At 39.9% G+C, this 18,764-nt stretch overlaps 2 protein-coding genes and 1 long non-coding RNA gene across 4 annotated transcripts; 1 reads left to right on the top strand and 2 right to left on the bottom strand.

Annotated features, from left to right (window-relative positions):
• Positions 1-580: 580 nt before the first annotated feature.
• On the bottom strand, positions 581-8,228 carry LOC115202821 (splicing factor U2AF 65 kDa subunit). The gene is made up of 11 exons (XM_029766870.1): positions 7,903-8,228; positions 6,981-7,155; positions 6,751-6,854; positions 6,431-6,582; positions 6,188-6,304; positions 5,939-6,077; positions 5,738-5,817; positions 3,007-3,129; positions 2,800-2,886; positions 2,453-2,695; positions 581-2,262 (listed from the first exon to the last, which is right to left on the bottom strand). Exons 1-11 carry the CDS (start codon positions 7,949-7,951, stop codon positions 2,125-2,127), a joined length of 1,407 nt encoding a protein of 468 aa, XP_029622730.1. The 5' UTR covers positions 7,952-8,228; the 3' UTR covers positions 581-2,124.
• Positions 8,229-9,114: 886 nt separating this feature from the next.
• Positions 9,115-12,851, top strand: LOC115202806 (dehydrogenase/reductase SDR family member 7C-B). Of its 2 annotated transcripts, XM_029766847.1 has the most exons (8): positions 9,115-9,252; positions 10,539-10,580; positions 10,906-11,062; positions 11,187-11,299; positions 11,496-11,706; positions 11,791-11,883; positions 12,041-12,187; positions 12,278-12,851. In XM_029766847.1, exons 2-8 carry the CDS (start codon positions 10,560-10,562, stop codon positions 12,508-12,510), a joined length of 975 nt encoding a protein of 324 aa, XP_029622707.1. In that variant the 5' UTR covers positions 9,115-9,252; positions 10,539-10,559; the 3' UTR covers positions 12,511-12,851. The 2 variants fall into 2 exon arrangements, with proteins under 2 accessions (XP_029622707.1, XP_029622715.1); XM_029766855.1 differs by lacking the exon at positions 10,539-10,580 and having other exon boundaries at positions 9,116-9,252.
• Positions 11,341-12,366, bottom strand: LOC115202819 (uncharacterized). The gene is made up of 2 exons (XR_003880071.1): positions 12,256-12,366; positions 11,341-12,154 (listed from the first exon to the last, which is right to left on the bottom strand). It is a non-coding gene; the product is annotated as an uncharacterized LOC115202819 (long non-coding RNA).
• Positions 12,852-18,764: the final 5,913 nt, after the last annotated feature.

Raw genomic sequence — 18,764 nt, 5'->3', positions numbered from 1 at the left:
AGTATCGTGTGGTTTAATTTGATACAATATTTATGGTATTTTGTGTAATCATATTTTGTAATTGTATTTTGTACATTTTTCCCATCCCTGGTTAAGATTAGGGTTAAGAGTTAGGTTAAAGGATTAAGGTCAGGGTTAGGGAAAGGGTTTGTTAACATGCTAAGTAGTTACAAAGTAGCTCAAAAGAAGAAAGTGGTTGCAAAGTTACAAATTAGCTCAAATGCTTGTCCGTGATGAGATTCAAACATGCAACCTTTGGGTTGATACACATTTGTGTTATATATACCCTCCTTTCGTTTTTGCCTTAAGTAACCTTTTTTCTTATGTCTTATTAACATATTATACTAATTTGAGGGTCCTGGATTTTCGTTTACTATGTTATGTCTAGTCTATGAGACCAGCCTGATAAAGCTCAACTTTGCTGCCTTCTATTGACCAATAGCTGAACTGATAATCAGTCTGGTGTGAGTTCACAGTATATTCACATTTCCTCACCTGATCTGATCTCACAAGATGCCCCTGTCCTGAAATTGACATCAGCCTTATTTCAAAGCAACAATAATGATATTATAGACTGACAGAGGATGCAGGCATTTATTCAAGGCATGGCAGTGGCAGGTTAGATGTGTACATAAAAATGCTTTCCGTTTTGGCACATTCAAAACCACATTTACAAAAACAGCATTTATAATTATTTTGAATCAATGAACTGCATTTATTTAGTTGAAAGCTGATTTCCAATGTACCCATAATGAAGCATACTGTTTTTGTTGTAATCGTATGTGATATACAGTACATAATAAAACACTCAAAGGTCGTCTCACTGTAATGATGAATGGTATGAATTACTGTCATACGACACAATGTTGGATCAACTCACGTCTGCAATTTTCATAAAGCTTAAAAACCTTTGGGTAAAAATAAATAAACCAATTTTCTTCCATACAATTGCGAAAGCATCAGATAACAAAAACACAGGATATACATTAGCTACATACATTATTTACATAAATTAAAAGCACATCTTCTAAAATCTCGTCTTTTCCTGTAGGATAACCAAATATTTCTTATTCAAAAAACTATGCATAATGTCCATTTCTATTGCCAGTATGTTATTTTTGTAACCTTGTAATTTTTTGCTACAATCTAAATGACACAAACTCTTAATCCAGAGCACGAACACAAAACAATCTGCACATTTCAAGGTTATGAGTTTAAACAGCAGTGAAAATGCCCAAATCATGACTTTGTTGAAACAATTGTTTTGTTCACCATTTGTCATTATTAGTGTTGAGAGTGTTTTTCTAACACAAGTTTTAGGTGTTTGAGTTTTAAACTTCAGGATTTTGGAAATGTTTCTACTTCCCTAGTGAGATGAACCTGTGGAAACCATTTTTATGCCTCTACGTGCAGTTTGAAGGAAGTTGCTAACTAGCTTTAGCGCAATGACTGGAAGTCTATGGTACTTGGCCCTTGAAACTACCTCTAACTTCCTTCATACTGGATGCAGAGACATAAACATGGTATTCACAAGTTCATCTGACTCTGGGGGTATACAATAAGACTTCACTGTTAGTTACCTCTCAGAATCACACAGTGAAAGTATGATAGCTATCAAATATAGGTACATCTCGACTTAACAATTCTTTAAGTTAAGAGACAAAATAAGAAAACAGCTTGTGCTCAGAATAGAAATCTAATCATTTCACTTTTGTATCATGTCATTGACTCCAGAGTTAAGAAAGACAGCAACACTGGCTATGTTACAGTAGTCTGGTTTTAGATCTAAGTACACATGACATTCATACTACTTCTGCAAAGGGAATCCTACACAAATAGCATGGTTTTATTTATTTGTATACATTTCAGACTAAATTCATTCACTGCACACAGATATTTTTTGTTGGTGTAATATATCAGTTAGAGTATCTAAAAGACGCATGTAAAAATCTAGTATTTTTTCCCAAAAATCTGTACTACTGTAGTAAATGAGGATAGGGTTACAACGTACTAGCTGTGAATACTGGAGAGAGAACACACCATACTGAAGAGCTGAAACCAGGTTTGAGGAAGCAGGAAAGAGGAGGTCCCAGATAATTCCATGTATTGCCTCCTGTTTCCCCTCTACCCTGAGAACTCCTGTCTGTGATACATGTCTGGATCATAGTATTTGGTGACCACCACTCTGTTGGCAAACTTGCGGCCAGTGAGGGCCTGCATGGCTTTCTGACAGTCTACAGCAGAAACGTACTCCACAAAGATCTGAAACAAAAAGAACCATCAACCTCATCAGGATCCAAATAGCAAATACATACATGTTACTTCAACAACAATTCATACTTCATGTGGTGTATTACAGTTTTTTATTTTGTTCAGACCAATTACTTATGTTTAACAACTGTGAAGAGCAGAGTCTCATTCTGTATTGAATAACCTCAGTTCAACCTTTTACCTTGCCACAGCCAGGGACCTCCACTCCATCGACAGGCCGGGGAATCTCGATGGAGCGCACGCTGCCGTACTTGCAGCACTCCTCACTGATGTCCTCCAGGATCTCCTCGTAGTCCTCGTCGTCCACCAGCTCCTCAGGCATCACCATGTTGAGCAGGCACAGCACCTCCGTGGGCAGCCCAGAGTTCTGAAGTCCCTGCAGCCCAGGCACCTGCAGTGTCACCGGGGTCTCGATGATGGCAGTCTAGGTGGGAGGAAGGAAAACAGGTCAGACAGACGACACATTTAGACTGCTGGTACTCACATTTGTTTCTTGCAATTCAAAATGCACAAGGGAACTGCGCTCACCGGATTGGCGTTTTTGGCCCCCACACTTGCTCTCTGGACGATGAGCTTTTTGTCACCCAGTTGCATGCCATTGAGCCCAGCCACCGCCTGACAAACATACACAGAAACTTTTAAAATATGGAATAGAACCTTAAAAATAAGATTGATTTGACACCAAAAAATGATAAACCATAACCATGAGAAAGCATAGCATTTGCTCATCCGTACCTGATCAGTAGCACTGATGTCAACATATTCACAAAAGGCATAACCTTTGGATAGTGATGTGGCACTGTCCTTGACTAGGTTGAAAGCTTTGAGTGGTCCGAATGATGTCAAGAGCTCCTTCACCTGCATAACAGATGAAGACAAGCAGAGGCATAAGCAGGGTAATATGAATCCACCACATATTCTACTGAATGAATTCTAAGCCTCCATTTAATAGTCATGAGGAGAGAAATCATACAAAGGTGAATGGCCTGGAGAAGTGCAATAAATGACATGGTCAAAGAAAACAAAATATTTGTATCTTGTATTAAAAAAATTATAATAATTGTAGAACGTTTATCAGTTTCAGTGTGATGAGATTAAGATTGCTTAATTACGAAGCAAATCAATTGTTTGTTAATAATTTGTTAATAATTTGTATATGCATACAACGGCTCATGTTTTACAGACAAACTCTATTTAAGTATGACATATACTAAATCCACAATAATCCAGGGAAACTATATATGAGATTTTTGAAAGAGCCCTGAATGACTGATTTTCTGTATGACAAAACATTAACAGGTACAGATAGACAGAACTGGATTAACAAACTTTGTGTAATGTATTTCGTTTTATTCATATTTTACCAGACATTCATTTACTTAACAATAATATAAAGTTATTAAACAGTAATAACACAAGTTGTGCTGAAAATTGTGCACTGACTATAAAATCCAATACTTATATTTGTTTACTACTTCACCTGACCTATGAAAATGATAAACCCATCATCAAAGTAAACTGATTGGCTATCACTTCATCTACAAAATGCACTTGTTTCATGACAGTACATCATGTTAACACAGTCTTAACTTTATTTTTAAGGCTGAGAACCACCCCAAAACCTAACATTTATCGGGTATCTGTTTATTTTATCCCACCCCTAACTAATTTAGTCCTTAACGCGTTTCAAAAGAGTGATGGGAGAGAGAGAAAGAGTAGCCAGGAAGGGAACCTGCTGGCTAGGAGTGTATCCGTGGGAGGAACGGAATGTCTTACTTGCCTTGTGTTACATGTTGGCATGGCAGCAGTAGATCAGTACTACTGAACAAATTATGAGCGCAGACTTAACGATCTTACAGGCCCCTAGCTGGGGACAAAGTGGGGGAACAAAAATGAAAGAGCTGTGAGTATCAAAGCAGTAGCAGTGACTGCAAGAGTAAAAAAGAATAAGAAAATAAACACCAGGGTACAATCAGGGTACTGTTTAGAAAGAAATCAGGAGGAATGGAAAGTTAGAATCCAATTCATTTAGTGCACAACAACATTGCAGAACTCTGCCGTTTCCCAATCTCTCTGGAACTTGGAGTGAAGATGTAGCACATTCAGGGCTTAATATGTTTGGTGTGAGGAATCATGGAATGCGGTTGTTGGCAACCATTTGACTTAACCAGGAATTTTACTCAAGCCTGCATATTGTGATATCTAGGACATGTTACCTCGCTGCATCTTATGAACTGGACTTTGCTTACCTTTGTCAAATAAGCATGGTTAAAATGAGAAATTAGCATACAGCTGAACAGTTACAATTTTCACTCATTGGAGTACTGATAATCAAGCCTATTAACCCACCCCATTCATATACTTATAGCTCCTGCTAGCAGGTGGTCCCGCATTTATCCCATTCAAAAGTATGTTTTCATGGGACCATTAGTGACTATAAACTACTTATCTGATAGAGATACTATTGTTATCTCTGAAATCAAGTGAACGAGATTGAAACTGGGTTGATGATTATGCATAAATAATATGTGTAAATATTAATTCACAATTTAGTTCAGTCATGAAATCACTAGCTGAGTTTTTATTCAAACACATTAGAGCGATTCATGGAGTGAAAAATAATGTGTTCACATTAACTAATGCTAATGAATAATGCTAATGAAATGTAATCTCATGATTGCTAACAGAAGTGTAACAACAAACTGCATAAAAGGAGGAGTTACTGGCATCTTCACAAATATCAGACATAAATACTACATTCATATTTTGATTTTCATACAACACTGGCCAAATTGTAGACACAATGAAAACAGAACCTGAAAAAATATGAATTTTAAGAAAATTGTAATTCAATTGAAGGTCAATTATTCAATGTTTTTCAAACAGCAACTTCTCCTTTGGGTAGGGTGCACTCTCACACCTGCAGGGTGTGACTGAAAAAAATGATGTCAGTGCTGAATGTGTTAGTTCTTATAAGCATCTCTACACTACTAGACGCCTGCCATGGACTCAGGGCCAGGGAAAGAGCGTCAGCTACAGTTAAATTAATACGGTCTACTTTAGGCCAAATGTTATTCCCATTGTTACTCCCTAGTATGTTTTATTCACGTGTGCCTATAAGCTCTATTTAGCTCACTGTATCTCAACCAGTGGAGGCTGCTGAGGGGAGGACGGCTCATAATAATGGCCGGAAAGGAGCAAATGGAATGGCATCAAACACCTGGATACCATTCCACTGATTCCGCTCCAGTCATTACCACAAGCCTGATCTCCCCAATTACGGTGCCACCAACCTCCTGTGGTCTCAACATGGTTGTAAGTGTAAAGGACAAAGGTCACTTCTCCCCCACCCAACCAGAACACTGTAAGTCTGTCACTTCAGTGACCAGTTCAACAAAGTAATACAAATGAGAAGGGTAAGGTATGCTTGTGTTGTCGATGTGAAATGACTGTTTGAGTGAAGTACCTGATCATCATTGAGATAGTTGGGTAGGCCTCCAATAAACAGTTTATGTGGGGAGTCTGGTACCACTGTGGACACGACACCTACAGAGAAAAAACAACAATAAACACGTTCAACTGCAATATACCTGTACTGTAGCTGATATCTACTGGTGCTATGAATGTGAACTACATAACTAAGAAAGCGTGTTGCCACTGTACAAACCTGGGACATGAAAAGCAGGTTGCTCTGAAATGCCAGGTAGAGGCCGGTAGTCATGTGGTCGTCTTATCTTCAACGACTGACCTTGGAAAATGATTCCATCGAAAGCCATGGCCTGTGTGGTCTCATCGACAGACCGAAACTGGAGAGGAAGATGCCAAACAGGGAGTTAGACAGTTTAAGTAAGTTATGCAAGGCAACTAATGTTACACACCAACATATACAGAAGAGAGAGGACACAAAGCAACCAACCTCTAGGAATGCAAAGTTTTTATCCTGATTTATCTGCACAGCAAGCACAGGGATGCTAGGGGCTTGCGATAGGCCTGCAAGCCTCATTTGGGCATTGAAGAACTCTGCCATGGACTCCTAAAAACAGAAATAAATAAAGGAAAAAATAACAGCTGAAACCCATACAGTAACTGCAAAAATACCTTGAAATATGATGTTGTCACTTCAATGTGCAAGACAATGTATGTCCTCTGGGAAGTTTACCTCTGTCACACCAAAGGGAATATTGCCAACATAGAGACGTCGAGCCTGCCTAGTCATCTGACTGCCAACTATGGGCACTTGGGTGGGTGTTACTGCCAACCCACTCGTGGCAGATGATGCCAGCAGGGCTATTGTGGGTATCTGCCCAGCCGCTGAAGGGAAAAGTGGAGAGTAAGAGAAACTTCACACAACCTTAGTAACTTGCACTGTTATTGACAATTCATTCTTACATGTATGAACTTAACAGGAAATAAATAAAACAGGGGAACATTACAGTGGGATATTAGCCACTTAACAGGCAAAGAGAAGCTGACAGATACCTTGCAAAGCTTTGTACTGCAATGGTGTGATGTGTTCAAAGCCAGGGGGAGGCACATCCCAGTATCTGCAGGTCCTTTTCCTCCTTGTTCTTCGTGGAGAATAGCTGAGTAAACAGAATACACGTTGGCTCATTGTTGGCAAAGGTAACACTGAAAAGGCAATACCTTAGTATACCTGACATGCTGTCAGTGAGTGGCTCCAGGTACTGTACCAGGGGCTAAATACTCACCTGTGCTTCTTGTGATCCCGCGAGGTGCTCCTCTGCTCCCGGCTCTTCCTGTCTCTACTGCGGCTTCGCTTCTCTCGGCTCCGGTTGCCCCGGTCTTTGCTCCAGCTGCGATGTTTCTCACTGCGGCTCTGAGACCCACTGCCGCTCCTCTTCTTGCGTCTCTCCTTCTCTCTCTCTATGTAGGTGGGAAGAGAAAGGATGGAACATAAGCCAAGCTTTTGGTAGCTATATACAATCATGTTTCAGCATCATTAAGCACAATGGGTCACTATAATACACCTGACATACCTAACATGCAGAGAGGGGTTGGAATAAGCTAGTATGAACTCTTGAATAAACTTAACTTGATTGGGGTAAAATACACAGAAGCTGCTTCCAGCTATGTGAATAGATTTGGCAGAAATTAGTTCATAACATTCCAGTGGTATGGTTATTATGGACCAAGATATAGCTAACCTACCAGCAAGCTGACCAAGCAAACGAAATTGATCAGTCAGTCTGGGATAGCTAGCTTGATTATCTTGGTAACTAGCTAGCTAACTCTAGCTGGCTAGTGCAATGGATCAGTGAGTGCATCTAGATATCTGGTGCAGCTATAGTTAGCTAGTTAACTAACTATCAATTTAGCTAGGTAACGTTAGATAAGCTAATTCACTCGAACTATAGCCATGCCATGTTTGCTAATCAATAAATTAAGTGGCTAATGGTTAAATTAGCTAGCTAGTCAAATAAGCTACATCTGCATATAGCAGGACTAGCTCTTCTAGCAAAGCTATCTAGTTAACTTGACAACTAGCCACATAACCACAGCAATGCATGCTAGTTAGCTAGCTAATGTTAGTTAGCTATCTAAAAGCTTCTAGATAGCTAGAACCATTGCAACCCATCCAAAACAGAAAGCTGAAATAAAAAGGGAAATCACCCTGTCGGTTCTCGCTCAGCTGTTTTTCGAATTCCTCAAAATCAGCCATGATTAATGCAATATTTTAAACCGATGATATTCTGTATCTGCCTGACTGCCTTGACGGATCAGACTTGGCTGTGCAGAGTCCAGCTAGCTGTAATTGCACAGTACTGTAGTAGACGGCTCCATGGATTTTTCCAGTCGTCCAGGCAAACTGCTTGCGCTACCCATTCCACAGAGTGATAGAACATAGCTACACAGCAGCAACCCAGATGAGAGGGTAACCAAACATTCCAAGAGTGTGCAGATCAGGGAATATCATAGAAACGACGCGCAAGGGGAGCGTTCAAGAGCAATCACACTTTGTATGTAGAGCAATCGCACTTTGTAGAGTTTTAGTCAATCCTGTAATCGTAATCAATATGAGAAACTGAATGCCACGTGAGGATTAATTAGTAAAAAGATGAGAAGATAGCAACATGTTTTCTCTACAACACTTACAATAAGGTTTATTTGATACATGTTGGAGATGGAGACATTGGGTCAACATTTGGCATGGAATAAGACAGCTCAAAGAAGCTGTGAAACTGATAAAACAGTGCATGTGTGTGTGTGTGTGCAGGGCTGGACTGCACATCTGGGGCCGATGTGTCATGAGACTTAGAGAAAATCTTGGAGTTTTAAAGCATTTTTTTAAAACGTATTCTATATATTTTGCCATGGCTAATGACATGTTAATTTGCTATCTGGAGGGCCCTCAACTAATGTGTTCATAATATGCCATCTGGAGGGCCCGACCTCCAGGCTGCTCTCAACGCCCCAAATTAAAATAATAATATTAACTTTTCCTTTGGGGGAGGGGAGGGTTGGAGTCCCCTGGAGGTCGGGGTCCCATGGCACGTGCCCTGCGTACCCGTTCGGTAAGCCGGCCCTTTGTGTGTATATGTCTGTCTTTCTGTCTGTGTGTGTAGGCTATGCATGCTCACTGGTACATCTGTGTGAGTGTGTGTGATTCTGTTTGTTTTCTATGCCATATCCTTGCTTTGTGGTGCACTAAATGAAAACAGAGCTAAATAGAGCAGGGCCTTAGCAATGGGACACCATCTCCCCCACGACCTCTGCCTCCTGGAGCTGTGAGCTGCCTTGCCATGCTAAACATAACATGTATACAACATGCATGGAAAATGACTGACTCAGCTGTGCGCTATTAAAAGAGCTCAAATCCCAAAGTATTGCTGGGGGGATGGGGACTGCTGGTTAGAGCTACACTCTGAATGGGCTGGGGCTGGGAACATTGCCCCAAATGAGAAGACCTAACCAGGAATACTAGCAGACATTTTTCCACCAGAGGTCTAGCCAACCCAAACCGTAAGTGGCAGTTGTGTGAATGATATCAAACCATACTATAGGTGTGAAATGGAGACAGTCAGCCAATGACACCCGGCCAGGACAGTATTTGCACGTTTTGTGTTGAGACACAGGGAAACTTGTTCTGATTTCATTGTAGTTGTGTAGGGATGGCAGGATAACATCTATGATTAAGGTCTTTAGTTTTTTTTCACATTGCGTCTTTATTGCATTTGTTACATTCATGTTATTCTTGGATCTATTAAGTTTATCTTGGAGTTGTGCTGATGTTACCGTACAGCTTTTGAAAATAACGTTGCTATAGTATTTCTAGGTCAGGGTATATTTGGAGCCTCCCTTTGGACAGACACACTGTACAGTACATGGTAAACTGTGGCTTAAGTGCTATTACAACACCCAGTAGAACAAAAACTGTGGACCAATCACACTTAAACTGCAATGGGACAAACTGGGATTGTCGTATGTGGTTATTGCAAAGATATAGTAATCTGAGGAGCGAAAGTTACTGTAAAGTGACTTATACTGTATGAATGAACTATGAAATGTTGAGTCACCTTGACTGTCTGACATATTCGGTATGCTTCACATTGACGCTGTCCTAACTGAAGATGGGTTTCACTTTGCCCTTTGTGATAATTTGAGGTCATGTATCAAGGAGTATGTTTAGCTCCTTCTGATGAAACAACCAGACAGCATTTATTAGAGTGATCATAAGCTCTTATCTTTTAACTTGCTCTGTCACTACAGTACATGGTCAATATCTGTCTCTTCTGTTTCCATTTCAGAGTTATAAGAGTAACTAAAGGCTTAAAGGCCCAGTGCATTCAAAAATGTGATTTTTCTGTGTTTTATATATATTTCCACACTATGAGGTTTGAATAATACTGTGAAATTGTGAACATGATGATAACGCCCTTTAAGTGTAAGAGCTGTTTGAAAAGACCACCTGAAATATCAGCCTGTTTTGGTGGGATGGAGTTGTGGCCTGCCTGGTGACATCACCAGTTGGTAAATTAGCTAATAGACCAATAAGAAAGAGATCTCCAACACTCTCAGCCAATCACAGCTAGTTTTCAGTTTTCCCCTCCAACTCTGACCACTCCCAGACAGTCCTAGCTAAATTTTTATTCGAGAAATTGCTCTTTTCTAAAAAGCATTTTTTTCTTCTTTTTGACCATTTTAATTGAAAACAATGACAGGAAGGTACTAATTGTTGCCCAGAAATGATTTGATATTGAGATCGAAACATCTGCATTGGACCTTTAATTAACAGTTGTCTTTAACAGGGTCTTTTGGATACCAAAATCATGGACCTGGAATATCTGTTGGTATGAAATACATTTTTGAGAATGTTCAATATTCTCACTTTGATTATGTAATCACCCATAGAATTTGAATTGAATTCTTATTCTATGTAATCACTCCTCATCCATTAGTCAATCCATTGATTATTGATTCATCTTGAACATGCTTTCATCACATCATATAATGGACTGTAGACCAACGTGTATTTCTATAAGAATGCACTGCATACTTCCGAACACTACATTTACGGCCTGTATTTTTAATTCAAAACTATCAAGTTTTCTCACTGAACACTAAAACATGGCACTATATGCTACTGAAAATGATATTCCCATTGGTCTTTTCCAGAGTATGGACCCAGCTGCTATTCTGCTGGCGCCTGTTGTGGTGGTGGTAACAGCAGCGGTTATTTTCCTGCACAGTCTGGTGCTCAAGTTCTTGTCCACAGCAACGGTACGCAACAAGGTGGTCGTGATAACAGATGCCTTAACAGGACTGGGAAATGGTAAATCCTTTGTTTTGATTTTGGGAAAAAAAAGCTCAGATATGAAGTGCACGTAGAAAACTGTTATTCCATTGTTACTAAAACAGTATTCTGTCTGTAAATGTATTAATCCAAACCTTTGCAGAATGTGCAAAGATGTTTCACGAGGGAGGAGCTAGAGTCATCCTTTGCGGAAAAACTTGGGAAAAACTTGAAGGTTTTGCTGATAACCTGACTAGCGCTGCAGACCCTAAATTAGTAAGTATGTCATAACTCTTAAACCCAACAGAGCAATTATATGGTCTTTATATGCCTGATACAAAGGTTAGTTTTATTAGCATTTATATCAATATGCATAAATTGTAAAGTGATCATGAATATCCTAAAGATTAATAACCATATATTACGATAATTTGGTCCTGCATCATTGTGAAATCCTCTTTCCCTTTCCTAGACCTTCCCTCCTAAGCTTGTGCTGGTGGATTTCGGTGACATGAACAGCATGCCAGATGTGATCGCAGAGACGCTGGAGTGTTATGGCTGTGTGGATGTGTTCATTCTCAACAGCAGCCTTAAAGTCAAGGCCCCAGTACAGAGCACATCACTGAAGATGGACAAGCTAGTTATGGACAATAACTACTTTGGCCCTATCACATTGGCTAAGGGTACTATATCACAACAGAGCATAATTGAACTCAGTTAAAAGGAATTTGAGTTTGAGAGTTGTGTTACATTGGTCCCTTCCGCAGGTTTTCTGCCATCCATGATGTCGAGGAGGACTGGCCATGTGATTCTGGTCAACAGCATCCAGGGCAAGCTGGCTATGCCTTTCCGTGCCACTTGTGAGTTCAGTCATTTTCATACCGACAGTAGGCCTACTTCTGAATGTAGTTTGATGAAGTTTGAATTAACAGGTTGTACAGTATGAGTTCCCTCAATAATGAAACAATAGTATGAGCGGGAGATCAGGGTCTGAATTTGGCTTCTGCTGGGTTTCAGATGCTGCCTCTAAGCATGCGGTCCAAGCCTTCTTTGACTGTCTGCGGGCTGAGGTCCAGGAGTATGGCATCTCTGTCAGCACTGTCAACCACACCTTCATCATCTCTCCTCCACCTGGGGAAAAGACCAAGAAGTCCATCTGGTCAAGTAAGCTGCTGTCTCAGTTGATAATCTTAAAACTGTGTGTTGTGTTGGTCTGACTACTCTTAACCAACCTTATCCTGCCCCCCCTCCCAGTCTTCTCCAAACAGAAGGTTATGGGCATCACACCAGCAGAGGCTGCCAATGAGATCCTGAAGATTCTGAACAGCAAGAAGAGAGAGGTGGTCATGGCTCACTCCCTCCCCAAGATGGCCATCTATGCCAGATCCCTTTTCCCAAATGTATTTTTCGCTGTGATGGCTGCAGGAGTCAATAATGCTGCAGGAGTGAATAATATTGCAGCTTTAGCAGACTCAGAGGAGCTGTAGTCAACATAGCATTGGATTGGCACTGGATTCTGGAGACACACCACATAGAACTGGGGATAAGATGATGTGTTTGGCCAACACTTATTACTGTCAAATATGGAGGACCAGCTGAGACCGGAATGAAAAGAGAAGACAAAACGATTATTGAAATGTTAGAATGTTTTCAATGCTGAATGGACACAGGTGACTGAAAAATAAAATACCTTTGGTATCTCATAAGGTACACAACTTGCTTCAGTAGAACTGTCATATAGCAGAAATGAGAGAAACTGTTGTTTGTGTTATTGGGAACCGTATATTAGGCATACTGAGCCTAGAAATAAACCTTGTTTTGACCTCTGTCTCCTTGTCTTTACCTTTCATAATATATGTAACATTGGTAAAGAGACCACTTTGTAGCCTACAGATGGAATTGAAGACTCATAATTGTATTTTGTGACAGAGGTGGATGGTAATTTAATTACAATCTCAACTCATTATAGTCATGAAGTAACTATTTTACGCCGGCTAGTGGGCATCAATGGAATTGCATTGGGAAAGACGGCGCACAGCCACGAGCGAGAACTGACTCTTGAACAAGAATATCGACATGGCTTTACGAAAATTGCTTTTTCGCGTCTATGCATTGAACAGCACACCTCATTCTGTAAAGGTTTTGAATACTCATATGTCTGCCTTTAGTGTATTGAGTCCTAACAGCGACTTGAGAGTAAAACATGACCGACACAACCTCTGCTTTTCTATCACCCTGGGCGGCGAAGGTGAGCGTGAAACGGAGCAGGGATTGCCATTTACAACCAGGGGGTTATAGTAACTCGAGGCCGGTGTTCATGCATGGCCCACTTGAACGTTCCTAGTTAGGAACGCATGACTGCGGGGAATATAATATGTTACACGTATAAATAACATTTTACTCTCTTGGCACAGGATCTCAGGATAGCGCGGTGCTGCGCTACAAATTTACGAGCAAGAAGGAGGTAGATCTACTGTCAACTTATGTACCTGAGTCTTTCAGGGGTAAAGGTGTTGCAGCTCTTCTGTCAAAGGTAAACTGTCATGACTATGGAATCCCATTTCCGCCACCCCCCAAAAATTTAAAGGCCCAGCGAAGTCAAAAACGTGTTTTACTGTGTTTTATATATATTTCCACACAGGTTTGAATAATACTGTGAAATTGTGAAAATGATGATAATGCCCTTTTAGTGTAAGAACAGTTTGAAATGTCATTCTGTTTTGGTGGGATGGAGTTTTGGCCTGCCTGGTGACATCAACAGGCGGTAAATTAGTTAGTAGTCCAATTAAATATTGTTCCAAACTACTCTGCCAAAGCAACTCGTTTTCAGTTTTTCCCTCCTTACTCAGACCACTCCCAGACAGTGCTAGCAAAATTATTGCTTGAGAAATTGTTCTTTGCTATTTGAAAACAATTTTGAAAAAAATCACTGTAAGGTACTTAATTGTTACCCAGCAATGATTTGATATTGAGAATTTAAAAAAACGTCTGCATTTGACCTTAGTATAATAATTTTCTATCTAAACATTTCTAGATAGTATCTACAAATTTAGAGATACGTTTTTTCTAACCTTAATTTAACTAGGCAAGTCAATTAATAACAAATTCTTATTTACAATAACGGCCTACCAAGAGGCAAAAGGCCTCCTGTGGGGATGGGGCCCAACTTGTTTAAATATAGGACAAAACACACATCACGACAAAAGAGACACCACAACACTACATAAAGAGAGACATAAGACAACAACATAAAATGGCAGGAACATGACAATACATGGTAGCAGCACAACATGACAACAACACAACATGGCAGCAGCACAACATGGTAGCAGCACACACATGGTACAAACATTGTTAGGCACAGACAACAGCACGAAGGGCAAAAAGGTAGAGACAACAATACATCACGCGAAGTGTCAGTAAGTGTCCATGATTGAGTCTTTGAATGTAGAGATGGAGATAAAACTGTCCAGTTTGAGTGTTTTTTGCAGCTCGTTCCAGTCGCTAGTTGCAGCGAACTGAAAAGCGGAGTGACCCAGGGATGTGTGTGCTTTGAGGACCTTTAACAGAATGTGACTGGCAGAACAGGTGCTGTATGTGGAGGATGATGGTTGCAGTAGGTATCTCTGATAGGGGGGAGTGAGGCATAAGAGGGTTTTATAAATAAGCATCATCCAGTTGGTCTTGCGCCGGGTATACAGAGATGGCCAGTTTACAAAGGAGTATAGCGTGCAGTGATGTGTCCTATAAAATGTTGAGATATTAAGTCCTCGCCCTAGGGAGGACTCCTGGTCCTTTACACAGACACAGAGACAACAACTGTGAGTGGTCAATAGAGCTAACAGTTCTGAGCTTGCTTTATGCAGGGTTGCATCATGTAGGACTTTGCATCTGTAATTGAAAAGTTAATCACACAACAAACCATCGCTATTGTGTTGATTGATTAATTGCAGTCAATCATTTTGGATTGAAAAGGTCTATGTAGCTTAGCCGCACAAAGTTCAAATATAAATCAAATTTGATCACATTCATATTTTCTCTTAACACAAATAAATGGGCCTATATTAATATATAATTTAGGTTGTAAATACGTAGCTTAGGCTATAAATACATGACGTTACTGCTTTGTTTCACTTGCCCAGAGGGAATCTGAGTGCTTAGGCTTCTCTAGGCTACCTGCAGCTGTGGTTGTTTTCAGTACGCTACAGTTTGTGCTCAAGTTGACAGATGGAAATCACCACACAATGCTACAAATAAATAAACATGGCGCGGCAGGTAGCCTAGTGGTTAGAGCGTTGGGCCAGTAAACGAGAGGTTGCTGATTCAAATCCCTGAGCTGACAAGATAAAACATAAATTGTTCTGCCCCTGAACAAGGCAGTTAACTCAGTGTTCCTAGGCCGTTATTGTAAATAAGAATGTGTTCTTAACTGACTTGCCTAGTTAAATAAAGGTTAAATGTAATATATATATATATATATATATGATTTACCATCTCTACATTTTAGATAGTATTGACTTTTTTTATGTGGTGTAAATTGGCTTCCATACATGACTCATGATGTCTGTGGTAACAATAAAATAGTTGCATGTTTGGTCATTTTTTAATTGCAATATTATTATTTGTTAATACATTTGAACCATTCTCTCCTCTATTCAGGCTGCCATGGATTTTCTGGTGGAAGAAAACCTTAAGGCCCATATATCTTGTTGGTATATTAAGAAATATGTTGAGGAAACCCCACTTCTTGGTTATAAGGATCTTATTATATTCTGAATAAGCTGCATCCTCGATGAATAGTGATTGGAAAGAATGGTAATTGTAAAAATACAAAATACTTAAAAATAATGTATTCAGTATATACAGTACTAGTCAAAAGTTTGGACACACCAACTCATTGTAACGGCTGTCTTCATCGTCAGACGAAACAGAGAAGTCATCGTCTGAAAAAGTGGACCAATACGCAGCGGAGTTAGTGTTCATAGTTATTTAATTACTAATGAACACTACACAAAACAAGAAAACCGACAGCTAAACAGTCCTGTCAGGTACAAAACACTAACAGAAACAATTACCCACAAAACCCAAAGGAAAAACATGCTCCTTATGTGTGACTCCCAATCAGCAACAACTTCTAGTAGTCTTATCCGCTACAAGACCATGGTGCTTGCCTACGGAGCTGTGAGGGGAACGGCACCTCCGTACCTTCAGGCTCTGATCAGGCCCTACACCCAAACAAGGGCACTGCGTTCATCCACCTCTGGCCTGCTCGCCTCCCTACCTCTGAGGAAGCACAGTTCCCGCTCAGCCCAGTCAAAACTGTTCGCTGCTCTGGCACCCCAATGGTGGAACAAGCTCCCTCACGACGCCAGGACAGCGGAGTCAATCACCACCTTCCGGAGACACCTGAAACCCCACCTCTTTAAGGAATACCTGGGATAGGATAAAGTAATCCTTCTAACCCCCCCCCTCCCCCCTTAAAAGATTTAGATGCACTATTGTAAAGTGGTTGTTCCACTGGATATCGTAAGGTGAATGCACCAATTTGTAAGTCGCTCTGGATAAGAGCGTCTGCTAAATTACTTAAATGTAAATGTAAACAACGCTCTACAGCTGTGCCTGATTGGAAGCCACACGGCCAAAATCAATAAAACAAACCAACATAGAAAAATGCACATAGAACGCCCACCCAATGTAACACCCTGGCCTATCCAAAATAAAGAACAAAAACCCCTCTCTATGGCCAGGGCGTTACACTCATTCAAGGGTTTTTCTTTATTTTTACTATTTTCTACATTGTAGAATAATAGTGAAGAGAATCAAAACTATGAAATATACACATGGAATCATGTAGTAACCAAAAAAGTGTTAAACAAATCTAAATATATTTTAGATTCTTCAAGGTAGCCTTGATGACAGCTGACAGAAACGGAAGTCCACCATTACTTTAAGACATAAAGTTCAGTCAATCCGGAAAATGACAAGAACTTTGAAAGTTGTACAGTCGCAAAAACCATCAAGCGCTATGATGAAACTGGCTCTCATGAGGACCGCCACAGGAAAGGAAGACCCAGAGTTACTTCTGCTGTAGAGGATAAGTTCATTAGTTACCAGCCTCAGAAGTTGCATCCCAAATAAATGCTTCACAGAGTTCAAGTAAAAGACACATCTCAACATCAACTGTTCAGAGGAGACTGCATGAATTAGGCCTTCATGGTCAAATTGCTGCAAAGAAACCACTACTAAAGGACACCAATAATAAGAAGAGACTTGCTTGGGCCTAGAAACACGAGCAATGGAAATTAGACCGGTGGAAATCTGTCCTTTGGTCTGATGAGTCCAAATGTGAGATTTTTTTGTTCCAACCGCCGTGTCTTTTTGCGACGCAGAGTACGGTTGATCTCTGCATGTGTGGTTTCAACTGTGAAGCATGGAGGAGGAGGTGTGATGGTGTGGGGGTGCTTTGCTGGTGACACTGTCAGTAATTTATTTAGAATTCAAGGCACACTTAGCCAGCATGGCTACCACAGCATTCTGCAGCGATACGCCATCCCATCTGGTTTGCGCTTAGTGGGATTATCATTTGTTTTTAAACAGGACAATGATCCAACACACCTCCAGCTTGTGTAAGGGCTATTTGACCAAGAAGGAGAGTGCTGGAGTGCTGCATCAGATGACCTGGCCTCCACAATCACCCGATCTCAACCCAATTGAGATGGTTTGGGATGAGTTGGACTGCAGAGTGAAGGAAAAGCTGCCAACAAGTGCTGAGCATATGTGGGAACTCCTTCAAACTGTTGGAAATGCATTCCAGGTGAAGCCGGTTGAGAGAATGCCAAGAGTGTGCAAAGCTGTCATCAAGGCTACCTTGAAGAATCTAAAATCTAAAATATATTTTGATTTGTTTAAGACTTTTTTTGTTTACTACATGATTCCATATGTATTATGTCATAGTTTTGATACCTTCACTAATAATCTACAATGTAAAAATACAAATAAAGAAAAACCCTTGAATGAGTAGGTGTGTCCAAACTTTTGACTGGTACAGTGTGTATATATATATGTGTATATATATATATATATAATACATATATATATATATATAATACATATGGATTATCAGCCTGCTTTCAGTCTACCTTATTTTGCATTCTCTGACCATGCCTTTGAGAAATATTTATTCAGGAGTACACGTTCATTGAGAGGCCAAAATAAGCAACCATGTTTGAGTCACTTCAAATGTAGCTTACTATTTCCATCAGAAAAGAAAAATGATATTGATAGAAAGAATTCTTCTTTATAAAGTTGTCTGTTGTATTACTTGCTTGTTTAAATTATTTGTGAATAATCTCTTATATTTGTTTGTACATTTTTCATTGATTGAACAATTGTCATTTCTATAATAGATCGCATTGATATCAAACACCCTCTCCTTGTCATGTCTTCAGTAGAGAGCTACCCAGTCTAGTCCGGGTCTTCATAATGTTGTTTTTTTGTTCTCAAGAAATATAACACCTGCAGAATAAAGGATAGACTATATTGATTGAATCATCACAATTCAGGATTTGTACAGAATAAAAATAGGATAAAGAAACACGATGTTTTTTGCAAATGAGATTACAGTTTTTAATCTAGTCATAGATAGGGATCCTGTATTAATCTCTGAATACTCAAGAAGTAAAGAGTAATCTCCTTTAAAATATTATTATCTGGAGGTGACAGTGGGTTTAAGGGCTTTAGT

This window comes from Salmo trutta, chromosome 1 (genome assembly GCF_901001165.1).
Source record: "Salmo trutta chromosome 1, fSalTru1.1, whole genome shotgun sequence".
Classification (NCBI taxonomy): Eukaryota; Metazoa; Chordata; class Actinopteri; order Salmoniformes; family Salmonidae; genus Salmo; species Salmo trutta.
Note: the sequence above shows the minus strand (reverse complement) of the source record. Positions and strands in the feature narration are given on the sequence as shown.

What these genes read in the sequence shown, in the direction of transcription:
- LOC115202821 (XM_029766870.1), bottom strand. Translation starts at nt 7,951, where the DNA reads ATGGCTGATTTTGAGGAATTCGAAAAACAGCTGAGCGAGAACCGACAG. An exon ending in GGGCCAAAAACGCCAATCCG is followed by an intron (nt 2,696 to 2,799) that starts GTGAGCGCAGTT and finishes CCTCCCACCTAG; the next exon opens with ACTGCCATCATCGAGACCCC. An exon ending in AGGTCCCTGGCTGTGGCAAG is followed by an intron (nt 2,263 to 2,452) that starts GTAAAAGGTTGA and finishes TTTTTGTTTCAG; the next exon opens with ATCTTTGTGGAGTACGTTTC.
- LOC115202806 (XM_029766847.1), top strand. Translation starts at nt 10,560, where the DNA reads ATGGACCTGGAATATCTGTTG. An exon ending in TATGCCTTTCCGTGCCACTT is followed by an intron (nt 11,884 to 12,040) that starts GTGAGTTCAGTC and finishes GCTGGGTTTCAG; the next exon opens with ATGCTGCCTCTAAGCATGCG. An exon ending in CAAGAAGTCCATCTGGTCAA is followed by an intron (nt 12,188 to 12,277) that starts GTAAGCTGCTGT and finishes CCCCCCTCCCAG; the next exon opens with TCTTCTCCAAACAGAAGGTT.